Raw genomic sequence first — 13,385 nt, 5'->3', positions numbered from 1 at the left:
GATAACAACAGCAACAGGGAAGGCCGTGAAAGATTTTGGCTAAGCCACTTCCGCACAGACAGCAAATGACGTAGCGTTACTTGCTTGGAAGAAAACTGTTGTCCTAGTCATGAGATGTGTGACTGAACAAATAATTGATGGTCACTATTTCCAACATACGTGGAATTCATTCATTCCATTCATTCCTAAAAATGAATAAGCTTTACCAAAGTGTGCTGCAGGATTCACAATTTGCAACACCGCTTTTGGTAATGATAGCTTTGGGATACTGAGCAGTTTCAGCAGGTTGGGTATTTTTGTTGTTTTTTTGTTTTGTTTTGGTTTGTTTTTTTGCTGATCCAATGCTTTGAAGGTTATAGACTCATTTTAAAGTGCACCTCGTTAATCTTTTTTAAACTCTGCAATGTTAAAGAGAGATCAGCTGCCCATAAAAATGAAAAGGAAGACCTCAGCTTGTTTTTTTGTTCTAGTGCTCTTTTCAATGAGCAAGTGACACCAATTTGTCCTTATACACCAAGAGGCTGGACTACTGTGTCGTGAAAAGGAAAAACTCTCGGTGCAAGGACATCCAAGAAAGAGCAGAGAAAACACAGCACGGAGACAAGAATGTGCTACTCTCTGGTCAACATCATAATCAGTTCTTAGGAGTGCAACTCACTTCACATATAAATTTGAAAGAGTTAGAACGAGCACTAGTTTGCGGAGAACAGTGGTGTGAACATTGGGCATAAACTGAGTGTGAATCAAGTCACCAACTCGCATGACAGATGGCCCAGATTCAACCGCTGATCAGGGATATATGCTTGCTTCGTCCAAAAGAAAGGACAAACCGTAACCGTGGGAAATGTTGCAGCAGATGACTCACAATGTAGCGCCACTAAGGGTGTGTGAGGACTGGATGGTATCAGTCTAACAGTTATGACGTTATAATGCTGCAGTGTAATTCCTTAGCAGAAAAAGGCATTATATTTCAGTTTGGTAGCAGTTTATTATTTGCTAGACATAGAGAATCATTCATTCTTGAAAATCAGGGAATCAAAACTAGCACAATCAGTATACATACAAAGCAACAGCACAGAAAAAATATTGCAACTGAAGTTATAACTTGGCATCAACGTGAATTGCAACAAATGGATCTTCGTCAGTGTTACTAATCTGGAAATTGGCCATTCCATCCGAAGAAACATACACCTGCTTTCCAGTACACGCACTGCCTTCCTTATCTCCAGAAATAACATCGCAGTAGGTACCGGCAGGCAGCCCCGTTTGCAAATCGATGTTCATATACCTACGCAAAAAGTACACTGCTTAAAGCATGGCTTTCAAAAGAGGAATTTCAAAGCAGGCAAAGGACTGCTGAGCCTGATGCAATTCCGCTACTTGTGAGGATGACGCATCGCAAGGGATTTCTCAGTCTGAGGGCCCTGCTTCTCTAAACTCCCTTTGTAGCCCCTCACAACTAGAACGCAACCGTGTGAATCTAGCTCAGGCTGTAGCAGTTGGTCTCGCTGTCCGGAAAGGACAGGAGAAAATCAAAGCATACAGGCAGCTCCTTCAGCAGGATGCATGCGGTCAAACAGAAGTAATTAACCCCCTAACTGGGATCATTCACACCATTACGGTTGCATTGGCACGACTAGATTGGCTAGGGCCAGATGAGGGAAGTGATAAACTACCCTCTCTGCCCATAACCACCAGAACTTAAGCTGCTGATGCTTAGACCCCCGGGCTGTATCCTGCTCACAGCCTCGTCTTCTCTACTGTGAACTCATACGTAGCTGTCCCGGAAATCACTCACCAGTCGTCATTATTAAAGACAATGAAGCCTTTGTTGCCACGACCAAAAGCTACTTGATTGCTATCGTTGTCCCACCAGTTTGAGAAAGGCTGACCGTCTACCACGTTACGGAAGACAACCATGTTCCTGAAAATGCAAACAAGAGCTGTAGCTGCAGGACTTCTACGGCCACGAGGCGCGTGACCCAAGAGTCACTGCTTTTCCTACGTTTTCCTCCCACCTTATTTGTCGCCAGCGATGTTCACAGACCCAGTCGTTGCCACAGGTAGTGTCAGCATTGATTGTCACGGACTTTGTCGATCCATCCGAGTTACTTGGTGGTCCAACCCAGTCGTTGACATCCTTAAACGAAAAAAAACTTTTTAAAGAGCTTACTGGAAAATGTACAGAGAGTATCCCGAGAGAGAAGATAAATTCGGCTTCCAAAGTCCATCTGGCAGATCCAGCACAGGACAGAGAAATCATTTACGTTTGACACGCCAAAATCTTCAGCGCTACAAACTCACCTCTCCGTTCTCAAAATATCTTGGCCAACGATAACTTGACATCACCCGCGTGAACCCGTACGGATGAGCGAGCATGAAACCAACTGCCATTTTATAAAGCCTGTTGGACAGAAAATGTAACAGAACATGGAAAAGAACCGATGCCAAAGAAGCGACAGACCAAAAAAGAGAATAGTAAGCGTTATCATCCAGACACCGCCATTCCTCACCTGGAATCCCAGAAGGTAAGAATGGAAGCTCCGCCTGCCCCGTGCCCCCGCTGGTTGTCGTGGTTATCCACAAAGACCAGGGCTCTGTCAGAAGGCACAAAGCCCCAGCCTTCTCCCCAGTTCCTAGAGAAAAACACAAGGACTTGATTCTCCCCCCTCATGTCACGCATCCAGCTTATCTCACATCGGTCACTCGGACGTTCGCCCTTACTTTAAGTAGGCCATCTTCTCTCCATCCCACTTGCGGATCACCGTCCCCAGTTTTGCACCGTACTTGAACTCTGTCACTCGGCCATTTTCAAAGTATTGACTGCCTGTGATTGGCTCTCCTCCCAAGTCAATTACCTGGCATGGGAAAAAGTGTCACTTGTGTTTTAACAGAATGAATCAGTAATGCAGTGCACAGCTCTCACCATTATGTGTAGCATTAAATCAAGAAAAATGTATTGACGAGCACATTCATTTCTGCCAAGCGTATCAACCAAATTTGGATTAATTATATGTGATGAAATCATGTGGAAATGTGGGGCTTCACTGTTGTCCTAAACTGCAGCGTACCACCTCCTTGTTAGACTAATCCCCATGAAGATTTCAAGATGCTTTGCAGTTCTGAAAGGCAGGTGCCCGTGACCCACTGCACTGACAATCTTTCCTGGTTTGTAAGAACAAGCGCACATCACTACTTCCGTTCCTCAGAAGGGGTATAATAAAAAAGAAAGTAAACACAATACGTGGCAGACAAACAGGCAAAAAGGAAAAAAAAAAAAAAACGGAAATTACCTCTTGGAAAATAAAGGGTTTTGTTCCTTCTGAAAACCACTGAGTGTTTAGATTGTGCAATTTGGCCAGAAACGCACTTATGTCCCCAGGCCACATATGCTTGGCAGCATCGATCCGGAACCCTGCTACACCCATATCAATGAGGTGATTCATGTACTCTGCAATTGTTGAGCGTACATAGTCCTTCTCCAGAGCCAGATCAAGAAGGCTAGTCAACTTACAATCCCGGACCTGGGTAATTAAACACAGAAAAGGAAGAAAAAAAAGATCAAAATGGAGGAAAAGAACAGAATTGAAGAAGAGTAAAAAGGAAGAGAAAAATAGGAAACAAAAATAGAATTTTCACATTTCACTCCGTCTGCTTGTAAAACAAATGTCTCTCTGCGGATATCCCCTCCTCATTTGTTGACATGAAGGCTGAAGATGGGAACCAGGATGCTGTATCACAGCCCCATGGGTGAACGCTGAGCTGTGAACTTGACAAAGAACCATCACCCACGTCACGTCCAAACAGACCGACCGACACAACCAGGGCAGCATCGTGCACAGCTCCCAATTTTCCTGGGCTCCCTTAACAAGGGTAGTTGATTTCCAAAGTCCTAAGAAAGTGCCCGCTGGCAAAACTGAGAGGCTTGGGCTCAGTTGGTTCAGACGCATGCTCCTTCACATGCCCACGTGAAACATGGGTAGGGTTTGTGACTTCTCAGTGCCTACAGTACTGGGCAGCACAGGTGCGTTACCGGAAGAGAAGCCTATGATGTACACCACTGTATTCACTAGTAAGGGGACTAAGCATTCAACCCGAGATAAACTACTCCCTTTCTTTGGCTTTACTGTACACAACAAGATTTAAACAAGAAAAAATATCAAAATCGAAATCAACAGAAGTTACCTGATAGATGTCCCCATAATTTTCAATGTCTCCACTGGCGGTCTGACATTTGCCGTCGTTGAAATCCCAGGCAGAGTATGGCACCGCGGGAAAATCTCTAGTCCCGGTGTCGAAATAGCTCCCGCACGTTGAGTGGGTGCCTGTGCCACCCATAGATCCGCACATGTGATTGACAACAGCATCCACATAAATGCGAACCTGGAAAAGGAGCGATTGCGATTCAGTCTGTGCTGTGATGCTGTTGAAGCATCAGCCGGAGCTTTACCGCACCGCTGTCAGCGTGACCTTTCATCCACCTCCCCTTACTCTCCATTTAACCCTCCTTCGAGAATAGGAGCGGCAACTTTGCTCCACAGAAACCGCCCTTCTTAGCATATCGGCTATGCGTTTTCAAGGCACTTACTCCAACGTTGTTGCATCTGGTCACCATGTCTCTGAATTCATCTTCAGTGCCTGATCGACTGCAGATCTTGTAGCTGATGGGCTGGTACCTTTCCCACCAAGGCCGGTTCGGATTAGTAATGACAATGTTTTCATTTGGAGGAGAAACCTGTGGGTGAAAGGACGTACCTCAGTCAGAAATCTGTAGTTCCCATTTCACGTTTTAAGTGCAATAAGGTGTGCTCAGTGCTGAGATTAGTCTGTCATTTCCATAAGACAGTTCAGGTCTGCAAAATGTAAGTCTTGTAGACTGGCATCTAGGAAATTCTCCTTTGTTATCATGGATTGCCTGGATATGTGACATCCTTTGGACGGCCGAAACTCTGTATGTCTGTGTACTTGACTTGGTAGAAGAGAAAAACTTAGCTTTGTAAGCGAACGTATCAGAGAAAAGTAAGCCCTCTTGCAGGTGATCTGCAGCTAAACACACACTCATACCAGGCTGGCAGGATCTCCCATCCCTGCTTTGAACAAGAAAGTTACTTGGAACTCATTGTCTGCAATTCTGGCTATTTGGATTGTTAAGCAAATGCTGCAAAGCAATTTTACTGCCTGTGGGCAGGAAACTACATACCTGAACTCCTCCAAATCCATAAGGAGCTAAATAGCGTTCGCACTCCAGAGCAATATCTTCCCAGCGCCATTCAAAGAGATGCACGATAGACGTCCTCCCAGTCTGAGTGTTGGGGTCATACTGTGCCCAGCAAAGCCCTACAGCTGCGAGGAGGAGAAGGACTTGCATGGTGCCTTCAGCTTAAGGCTGATGGTCTTTCTGCTGGCCATTTATACTCCTGCAAAATGATAAAGTTCCTACTGCAGCTGACAGATTTCACAGAGATGAATGCTATCGGTTATTGTTTGTCTAGCTAACAGGGTATCCATATTCCCATTTGTTTTATCTTGAACTGCCCCACAGCTGAAGATAATGTGCCTTCTCCCAGTGTTTATACCTTATCATATACCAAGCAGTCTCTGAACAAAGCATCCAAATTTAGGATTATATTATTTCCAATAATGTAAACTAAGATAGTTCTACATTATTCAAAATGTGACACTTGGAGCTTGAAGAAGGGATTCCAGAAGATGGAAAGGGAAGGGAAAGGGAAGGGAAAAGGAAAAGAGGAAGGCACACTGACAAAAAGGTGAAGGGATTGTGAAAGGGCAGGGAGAGGGGAAGGAAAAGGGATAGGGCCAAGGGAAGGAGAAAGGGGAGGAAAGAGAAGGGAAAAGCACAGACAAAACAAAGGGAAGAGGAAGGGGAATAAGAAGGGAGAGGACTAGTGACAGTCTCATAGTTCTAAGAGAGGGAGGGAATTTGCCAGCAGCCAGAGACATCTAGCTCTCAGGATTAATCCGAGCTCAAACTTGTGCACCAGATCAGCCGCTGTCAGCCAACAGCAAATATATCACACATCATGCTGTGAGACTTTGAGGTCTGAATCTCACCGTTAGTTAGAAACCAGGCTTCTGTTCTTTTACTGTTATTGTCCCATGCTTGCTATGAACTCTTAATCAGTTTTTCAACACACAACCACACACGCTAAATGTTTCTCTACCTTAAAGTGATCAGTGTCAAGTATTTCCAACAGAGAATCTGCTTAAGTTTTCATGTTATTTTAAATTACCAATGATTTGTCTGAGTCAGATAAGGAAACCAGTATTGTGTGTAAAGAGGTACTGCAGATGAGTCTTTGTTGTCTGCCATAAAACGGAACTGAAATGCTGAATGGTTCTGTTCCCCTTTTCGCGTTTACCAAAATTTCCTGCTCCAGAAACCTTGCAGATTTTGCTTGTGACATGGTACCAGTTAATCTTTGGGAACTGATGTTTAACATAAAGGTCTCCATACAATGTGCCAGGAATAGACTAGAGTGAGGCCATTGGTAGAACAACACTCTGAATTCTAAGACCAGAAGCTTGGAGAATAACTGTGAGAAAAATACAAAGTCCACAAAGAAGCGCAGCCACTCCAGGAGAAAAGTATTCTAATTTCAGTTTGTTCCTGAACTGCCTGGAGTATGTTTTTCTCTGAAACGAGCCATGTCATTGAATGTGTTTCAGATACATCCCTCTCTTCTCCAGAGTTCATATTATGGGAAGAAGTATAGAAGTGGGGCTCATTTGGCCACCTGTTCATTTTTGTATCACAAATCTTATCAAAGGTCTCTTTTTCCATTAAAAAAAAAAGAAAGAAAACAAAGAAAAAAAAAAGAAAAAACCCGACATAAGAAAAAAAAAATAATAACAATAACAAAACAAAAACAAAAACAAAAAAAACACCACCTTTATTTTGATTAACAGCAGTGATGTATTTGACACTTGCTGATTGGTGGGAACTTCGGTTTGGGGACGGGGGGGGTGGTTCATTGGTGTCTACTGTCAGTATTGGCACAGTTTTAGATGGGAGCAAGAGGGAGTAAGGATTTCAATATCACAGGTAACACAACTCTCAGTTCCATTTTTCAAAACTATACACTGGCTCCACATATGACCTTGCCCACTTTCTAGGAGCAAGGAAATGCAGCTGATTACACTTTCTGATTGACAAGTTAGAACAAATCCATCGTGACTAAACATTACCAAGACTGACTAAATGTCTGAGGTCAATTTTTACAACACCATTCCATTTGAGTTGTACTGAGGTAATGGCAAGTGATTCAGCTGTTGAAGAAATCCCATGGTACACTGTGAAACAATTCCTATTGACTAGACCGGCTGACCAGGTACCCGAGTTCAAGCTCCGATGAATCCTGAGAGCTAGCTGCCTCTGAATGCTGGTGAATTTATTCCCCCTCTGACAGTTATGAGACTTCCAATTGCCTTCTAATTCCTTTCTATTCCTTTTACAGAGTCTCCTCATCAAGGTCCATGTGTCGTATTTTGCGTATCTTTTGATAGCTTAACTTTATTTATATGACTGGAAAGAATACAAACTCAAATTTGAGTGTACTGCTCACTAGTACCTGGACTATGATAAGATACGAACATTGTGAGAGTGTATTATATCTGCAGTCATGTGGCAATTCAGGAAAAGCAAGATACTCAGCTAGCTAGACAAACAGTAACTGATAGCTTTCATCTCTGTGAAAACTGTCAGCTGCAGTAGGAACTTTGTCATCTTGCAGAAGTATAAATGGCCAGTGGAAAGACCATATCTTATGCTGAAGGCACCCTGCAAGTCCTTCTCTCCTTGCAGCTGTAGGGTTTTGCTGGGCACAGCACAACCCCAACACTCAGGCTGGGAAGACGCCTTGCGTAAATCTTTTTGAATGGCTGTTCCACGCTCTGTCTGGACTTTCAGTGGTGGCAGATGTCATATTGGAAGTGGAGACATTGAAAATCCTGGGGACAAATTAGGTGGCAGCATTTTGAATTCTTTTTTTTTTTTTTTTTTTTTTTTTTTTTTTTTTTTAAACTTGCTGTATAAAGATTAGAGTAAAACCAAGGAAAGGGAGTAGTTTATCTCAGGTTGAACACTTAGTCACCTTACTAATGAGTGCAGTGGTGTACATCAGAGACTTATCTTCCGGAAATGCACCTGTGCTTCACAGTACTGTAGGCACATATAAGTCATGAATCTTCCCCATGTTTCACGTGGGCATGTGAAGGAGCATGCGTATGAACTGACTGAACACGAGCCTCTCGGTTCCGTCAACTAGCTCTTTCTTGCAGCTTGTGAAATCAGCTGCTCTTGTTAAGGGAGCCCAGGAAAATTGGGTGCTGTGCACGATGCTACCCTGGTTGTGTCGGCTGGTCCATTTGGACGTGACGTTGTTCTTTGTTGACGTTACAGCTCAGCGTTCACCCACGGGGCTGTGATACAGCATCCTGGTTCCCATCTTCAGCCTTCATGCCAACGAGATGAGAAGGGGATATCCACTGAGAGACATTTGTTTTACAAGCAGACGGAGTGAAATGTGAAAATTCTTTTTTTGTTTCCTTTTTTTTACATTTACTTTCTCTACCTTGTTACTCTTCTTCAATTCTATACTTCTCCATTTAATTTTTTTTTTATTTTTTTTTTTTTTAACATTGAGGGTGATGGAGCACTGGAACAACCTGTCCAGGAGGATTTGCGAAGTCTCCTTCTCTGGAGATATTCAAAAGCTGTCTAGATACTTTCTGTGTGACCTACTGTAGGCAACCTGTTTTAGCAGGAGGACTGGACATCTGTGATCTGCAGAGGTCCTTCTCAACCCCTATGATTTTGTGATTCTGTGATTTCAGGGATAATCAGTGGTACAGTCACATATTTATTCTATATCCAAAAACGTCATTAAGATCAAGCAGAAATTGGTATGAAAAGAAAAAAACAAAAATAATTGGAATTCAGATCAGAATGATCAGATATAGTCACGATTTTTGTGCATGCATATTTTCCTTAAAATATGTGAAATAATGACTTGTATCTTTACTGAGTTCTAACCACCTGTGTGGAAGGTGCCTGAATGATTTAACAGACAAATGGACTTTTAATTCACCTTTATCTTAACAAAGTCAATAATTTTTACGGAATACCAATTTATTTTACACAGTAAAATGCCTGTAGACTGAATTCTCCCCACTCCCTTCTACTCATCAAAAATGCCAGAAACTGCAGTTCTTTTTAAGCAAATGTGATTTTTGTCTTCTCCCCTCACTACCTTGCTGCTATAGACTTTGTTTCCACGTGGCTACTCTGAATATTTACAGTATTGCAAGGCGACCTCAGATTTGGATAGGAAAGAATGAAAAAATCCAATTTCTCACCCAAAAGGATCTTAGCCCAGCCACGGGCCACAGACCGTGCTGCAGGATATTCTGGAGTTCAGGGATTTCAGCAGGAGACAACATCGCTGCCGCAGCTCAGTGAGTACTACAGCTGATTTTGGCGCAGAGCGTGGAGTTAGGGAGCCGCTCTGTGAGCGCTTAAAATACCGATACTGTGTTTGGAGAATAACATATGGAGCCTGTTGTTGTTGCTTTTTTATCTGCTTGTTTGTTTTTGGGGAGGAACGCGGCACGGAGCGGACGCATTCCGCACCGCAACAGGGAACCGCCTCGGCTGCTTGACGGGTAGCCCGGCCAGCGAGCGGCTGCCAGACACCGCTGCTCCCCGCGTGGCAGCGGCGATCTGACACCGAAGGGGCGGAGCCAGGAGCAGCGGCGAGCCACCCCCTGCGTGTATAAAAGCTGCCGCTAGGGAGTGCGGCGAGCAGGGCGGGGTAATGTCATTGCCCGCTGTCGGACCGGTCGCCTATCGGCCGTCTCGCGGGCAGCGTATCTCGCCGTGCTCTGCACCAGGGAAAAAGGCTGGTGAGAAAGACGGTGGCGACTGAAACAAGTCTGTGCCTAAAGAAGTGGAGGTTCAAGTCTTTTGCTGCAGCACCTGAGTCTACTGCTGCTGGAGAATAGGGGCAGGGATTCTGCCTGTGTGAGGAGGTGGGTGACCTACTCTTATGGTGGTGGAACTCGAGAAGGATGTTAAGAAGGTAAGGAGTATCAGAGTGTGTGAGTAGGGGATAGACTTGTGTAATCTCTGCAAGAAAGACACTGGGGTGATAATTGGAAGACAGTAATGGATGCCCTGCCATTGCTGAGCAGAGTGAGGAAATTTGAGAGAAGAGGAGGTGTGAAAATAGGTCCTGGCTAGGTAATGTAGGTAACTGCCATCCTGAGCAACCCCAAGTGCTCAGGATGCTTGGTTGGCTCCCCAAGTGCCTTTGTGAAACAGGTTTGAGGCCCTGGAGCTGTCAGTGAGGGTATGGTGGGAGGTCTGCTCACAGGGTTGTTTTGGGTGAAGCAGTTGACTCCATGCCTAAAGACTGCCTCCATCTGGCAGGAAGGGTGGTTGTCGTAGGTGACGTCCTCCTGACAGGAATGGAGGGCCCTATATGTTGTCTTGACCCTACCTATATGGAGGTGTGCTGCCTCCCTGAGGCATAGGTCAGGAATATTTCTAGGAAGCTTTCTGGTCTGATTTGCTCCTCTGATTATCATCCCTTGTTGATAGTTCAGGCCAGCAGTCATGAAGCTACTGACAAAACCTTGAACTATAAAAAAAAAAAAAGCCTCGGGGACTAGGGTGGGTATCTGAAGGAATGGGCATGCAGGTGGTTTTTTCTACTATCCCTTGAGTGACAGGGAAGGATGTTGAAAGGAGCAGGAAAAACCAACTAATAAATAAATGGCAAAGAGGTTGGTGGAAACTCAAGAATTTTAGTTTTGTTTTTTTTTTTTTTTTTGGACCATGGGGCAATTTACTCAGCATCTGGCATAATGGCTGCAGATGGAACTCGCTTGTTTCCAAGGGGTAAAAGGATCCTAGCCCAGGAACTGGAGAGACTTGTTGAAAGGCCTTTAAACTAGGTATGAAGGGGAAAAGGAACAAAATGAAGTTCATGGGGGTTGAGTGTTCAAGAGTTCATGCAGAACTTGATGGGTCAGGAAGGTGGAGTACAAAGGGATGGAGAAGGGCAGGGGGATCCTAGAAAGGTGGTAAGACAGAAAGCCCAGCTGAGGTGCTTTTATACCATTGCATGCAGTGCGGGAAATAAGCAGGAAGATTTGGAAACTGTGATGCACTTGGTAAATTATGACTTTGTTGCTATCACAGAAAGATGGTGGGATGGCTCCTACAACTGGGATACCACCAGTGAGGGGTATCGGCTCTTTAGAAAGGATAGGCAAGGTAGGAAGGGTGGGAGAGTGGCTTTGTATGTCAGAGATAAAAGCTCCTTCTGAGAAACAGTCAGGAACAGGTTGAGAGCCTGTAGCTTAGAATTAGGGATAGGACTAATAAAAGCCAGCTGGTGATAAGAGTATACTAAAGGCCACCTGATCAAGGGGAGCCTATTGATGAGGCCTTCTTGCTTTACATGCAGGAGGCACTGTGCTCACAGGCTCCCATCCAGGTGGGGGACTTCAACCATCTGGATATCTTCTGGAAAAACCATTAAGGTTAGAGGCAGCCTAGGCTGCAGTGACCATGCCCTGGTTCAGCTTGTGATCTTGAGGAATGTGGGCCTGGCAAAAAGTAGAAAAGTGAACTTTAGGCTGTTTAAGGAATTGTTGGCCGAGATCTCCTGGGATGCTGTCCTTTGAAACAAAGATGTTGAGGAAAGCTGGCTACTCTTCAAGGATGCCTTTTCTGAGAGTACAAGAGCTCTCCATCCCTCTGAATAACAAAGACAGAGGAGGCAGGAAACCAGCATGGGTTAGCAAGGACCTGCTGGGCAAAGTGAGGACAAAGAAAGGTACACACAGGCTTTGAAAACAAGGGTGTGTCACCTGGAAGAATACAGGGATGCTGTCTGCAATAGCAAATGGTAGCCCCGGTTCCATCAGAAGAGGAGTGGCCAGCAGGAACAGAGAGGTGATCGTCCCTCTGTACTCTGCCCTCATGAGGCCCCATCTGGAATACTGCATTGAGAGCTGGGGCCTTCAGTATGAGAAAGACAGGGAGCTGTTAGAGAGGGTCCAGAGGAGGGCCGCAAAGCTGATCAAAGGTCTGGCGCACCTCCCCTAGGAAGACAGGCTGAGGGAGCCGGGCTTGTTCAACCCCAAGATGACAAGACTGTGGGGTGATCTTGTTGCAGCCTTCCAGTATCTAAAGGGATCATACAAATGGGAGGGGAGTCAACTCTTTATAAGGATAGATAATGACAGGGCAAGGGGAAATGGTTTTAAGTTGAAGGAGGGAAGATTGAGTTTGGATATCAGGGGAATTTCTTTACCAAGAGAGTGGTGAGGTGCTGGCACAGGCTGCCCAGGCTGTGGATGCCCTGTCCCTGGAGATGTTCAAGGCCAGGTTGGGTGGGGCCCTGAGCAACCTGGTCTAGTATTAGATATATAAGCTGGTGGCTCTGCGTGTGGCAGGGCAGTTGGAGCTTGATGATCTGTGAGGTCACTTCCAACCCAAGCCATTCTATGAAGAGTCACATAAGGAAAACATGAGAATTGAGAAGTCTGTTTGGTATCTGATTACAGGATAGTCACTTATGAAATGAAATAATTTCAATTAATTACAGTCAACTAAGAGCAATTTGAAGTTAATAGAGAAATAAGGACACTTCTATTTATATCTGCATGTATGCACCTCATTCCTTCTCCTACTAAGATACGAACATCTGAAAAATACAAATTTATTATCACAGCAATTTATGCTGGGGACCAATTTGTATTAGGTAATTTAGGCAAAACTGGCCTGGAGTTGCCTACTTGTCAGCCTTCCAAATCAGGGAGTTGGTCAGGGCAGACTTGGAAGGAATAGGATGTGTCGTGAAAGCCTCAGAAAATTATCATGTGTACAGGAGCTATGGATGTTTCTGTAGGACATTCTTACGCTTCAGAATGTGAAACTGCAAAGCTCTTCTCAGGAAGAAATACTAGGCTGAAAAGCTTTTCAGCTGCTTATTGAAGCCGGACACCCAGCATTCCCACTCTTGAAGGAAATTGCTCTTTTAGGCAGTGAATCAGCCTAGTCTCTGTCTCTCTCTGAAGCTGAACTTTGGACAGTCAGCAGCACACTTTAAACAAAAGGCAGAGGACACCTTTCCTGTCCCGCCCATTTAATCTGCCACTTAATACAGAAATGTTTTAAAACACAGGAGCAGAGAACCAAAGCCCTCCAATCTTCAAAGGAGTCTTAAGACTTACCTCTCCTTATCAACTTCTCAGGAGAGCACTCTAATCACTCATCTTATGCACTGGAGGCAGCTGAAAACTCGCATCCTGTAGCCAAGAAGGGACCTCTTGATTTTAGTGAATCTAAGCTCAAC

At 44.6% G+C, this 13,385-nt stretch overlaps 1 protein-coding gene across 2 annotated transcripts; it reads right to left on the bottom strand.

Moving 5' to 3' along the window:
- Window positions 1-968: 968 nt before the first annotated feature.
- On the bottom strand, window positions 969-8,187 carry LOC122181518 (pancreatic alpha-amylase). 2 transcript variants are annotated; one of them, XM_042874054.1, is made up of 10 exons: window positions 8,112-8,187; window positions 4,589-4,735; window positions 4,186-4,383; window positions 3,294-3,524; window positions 2,725-2,858; window positions 2,514-2,636; window positions 2,305-2,404; window positions 2,019-2,140; window positions 1,799-1,924; window positions 969-1,288 (listed from the first exon to the last, which is right to left on the bottom strand). In XM_042874054.1, the coding sequence occupies exons 1-10, from the start codon at window positions 8,136-8,138 to the stop codon at window positions 1,099-1,101; spliced, it is 1,398 nt and encodes a 465-aa protein (XP_042729988.1). In that variant the 5' UTR covers window positions 8,139-8,187; the 3' UTR covers window positions 969-1,098. The 2 variants fall into 2 exon arrangements, with proteins under 2 accessions (XP_042729988.1, XP_042729987.1); XM_042874053.1 differs by lacking the exon at window positions 8,112-8,187 and adding an exon at window positions 5,201-5,406.
- Window positions 8,188-13,385: the final 5,198 nt, after the last annotated feature.

This window comes from Lagopus leucura, unplaced genomic scaffold (genome assembly GCF_019238085.1).
Source record: "Lagopus leucura isolate 7727_CA_CO unplaced genomic scaffold, USGS_WTPT01 Super-Scaffold_100009, whole genome shotgun sequence".
Taxonomy (NCBI): Eukaryota; Metazoa; Chordata; class Aves; order Galliformes; family Phasianidae; genus Lagopus; species Lagopus leucura.
Note: the sequence above shows the minus strand (reverse complement) of the source record. Positions and strands in the feature narration are given on the sequence as shown.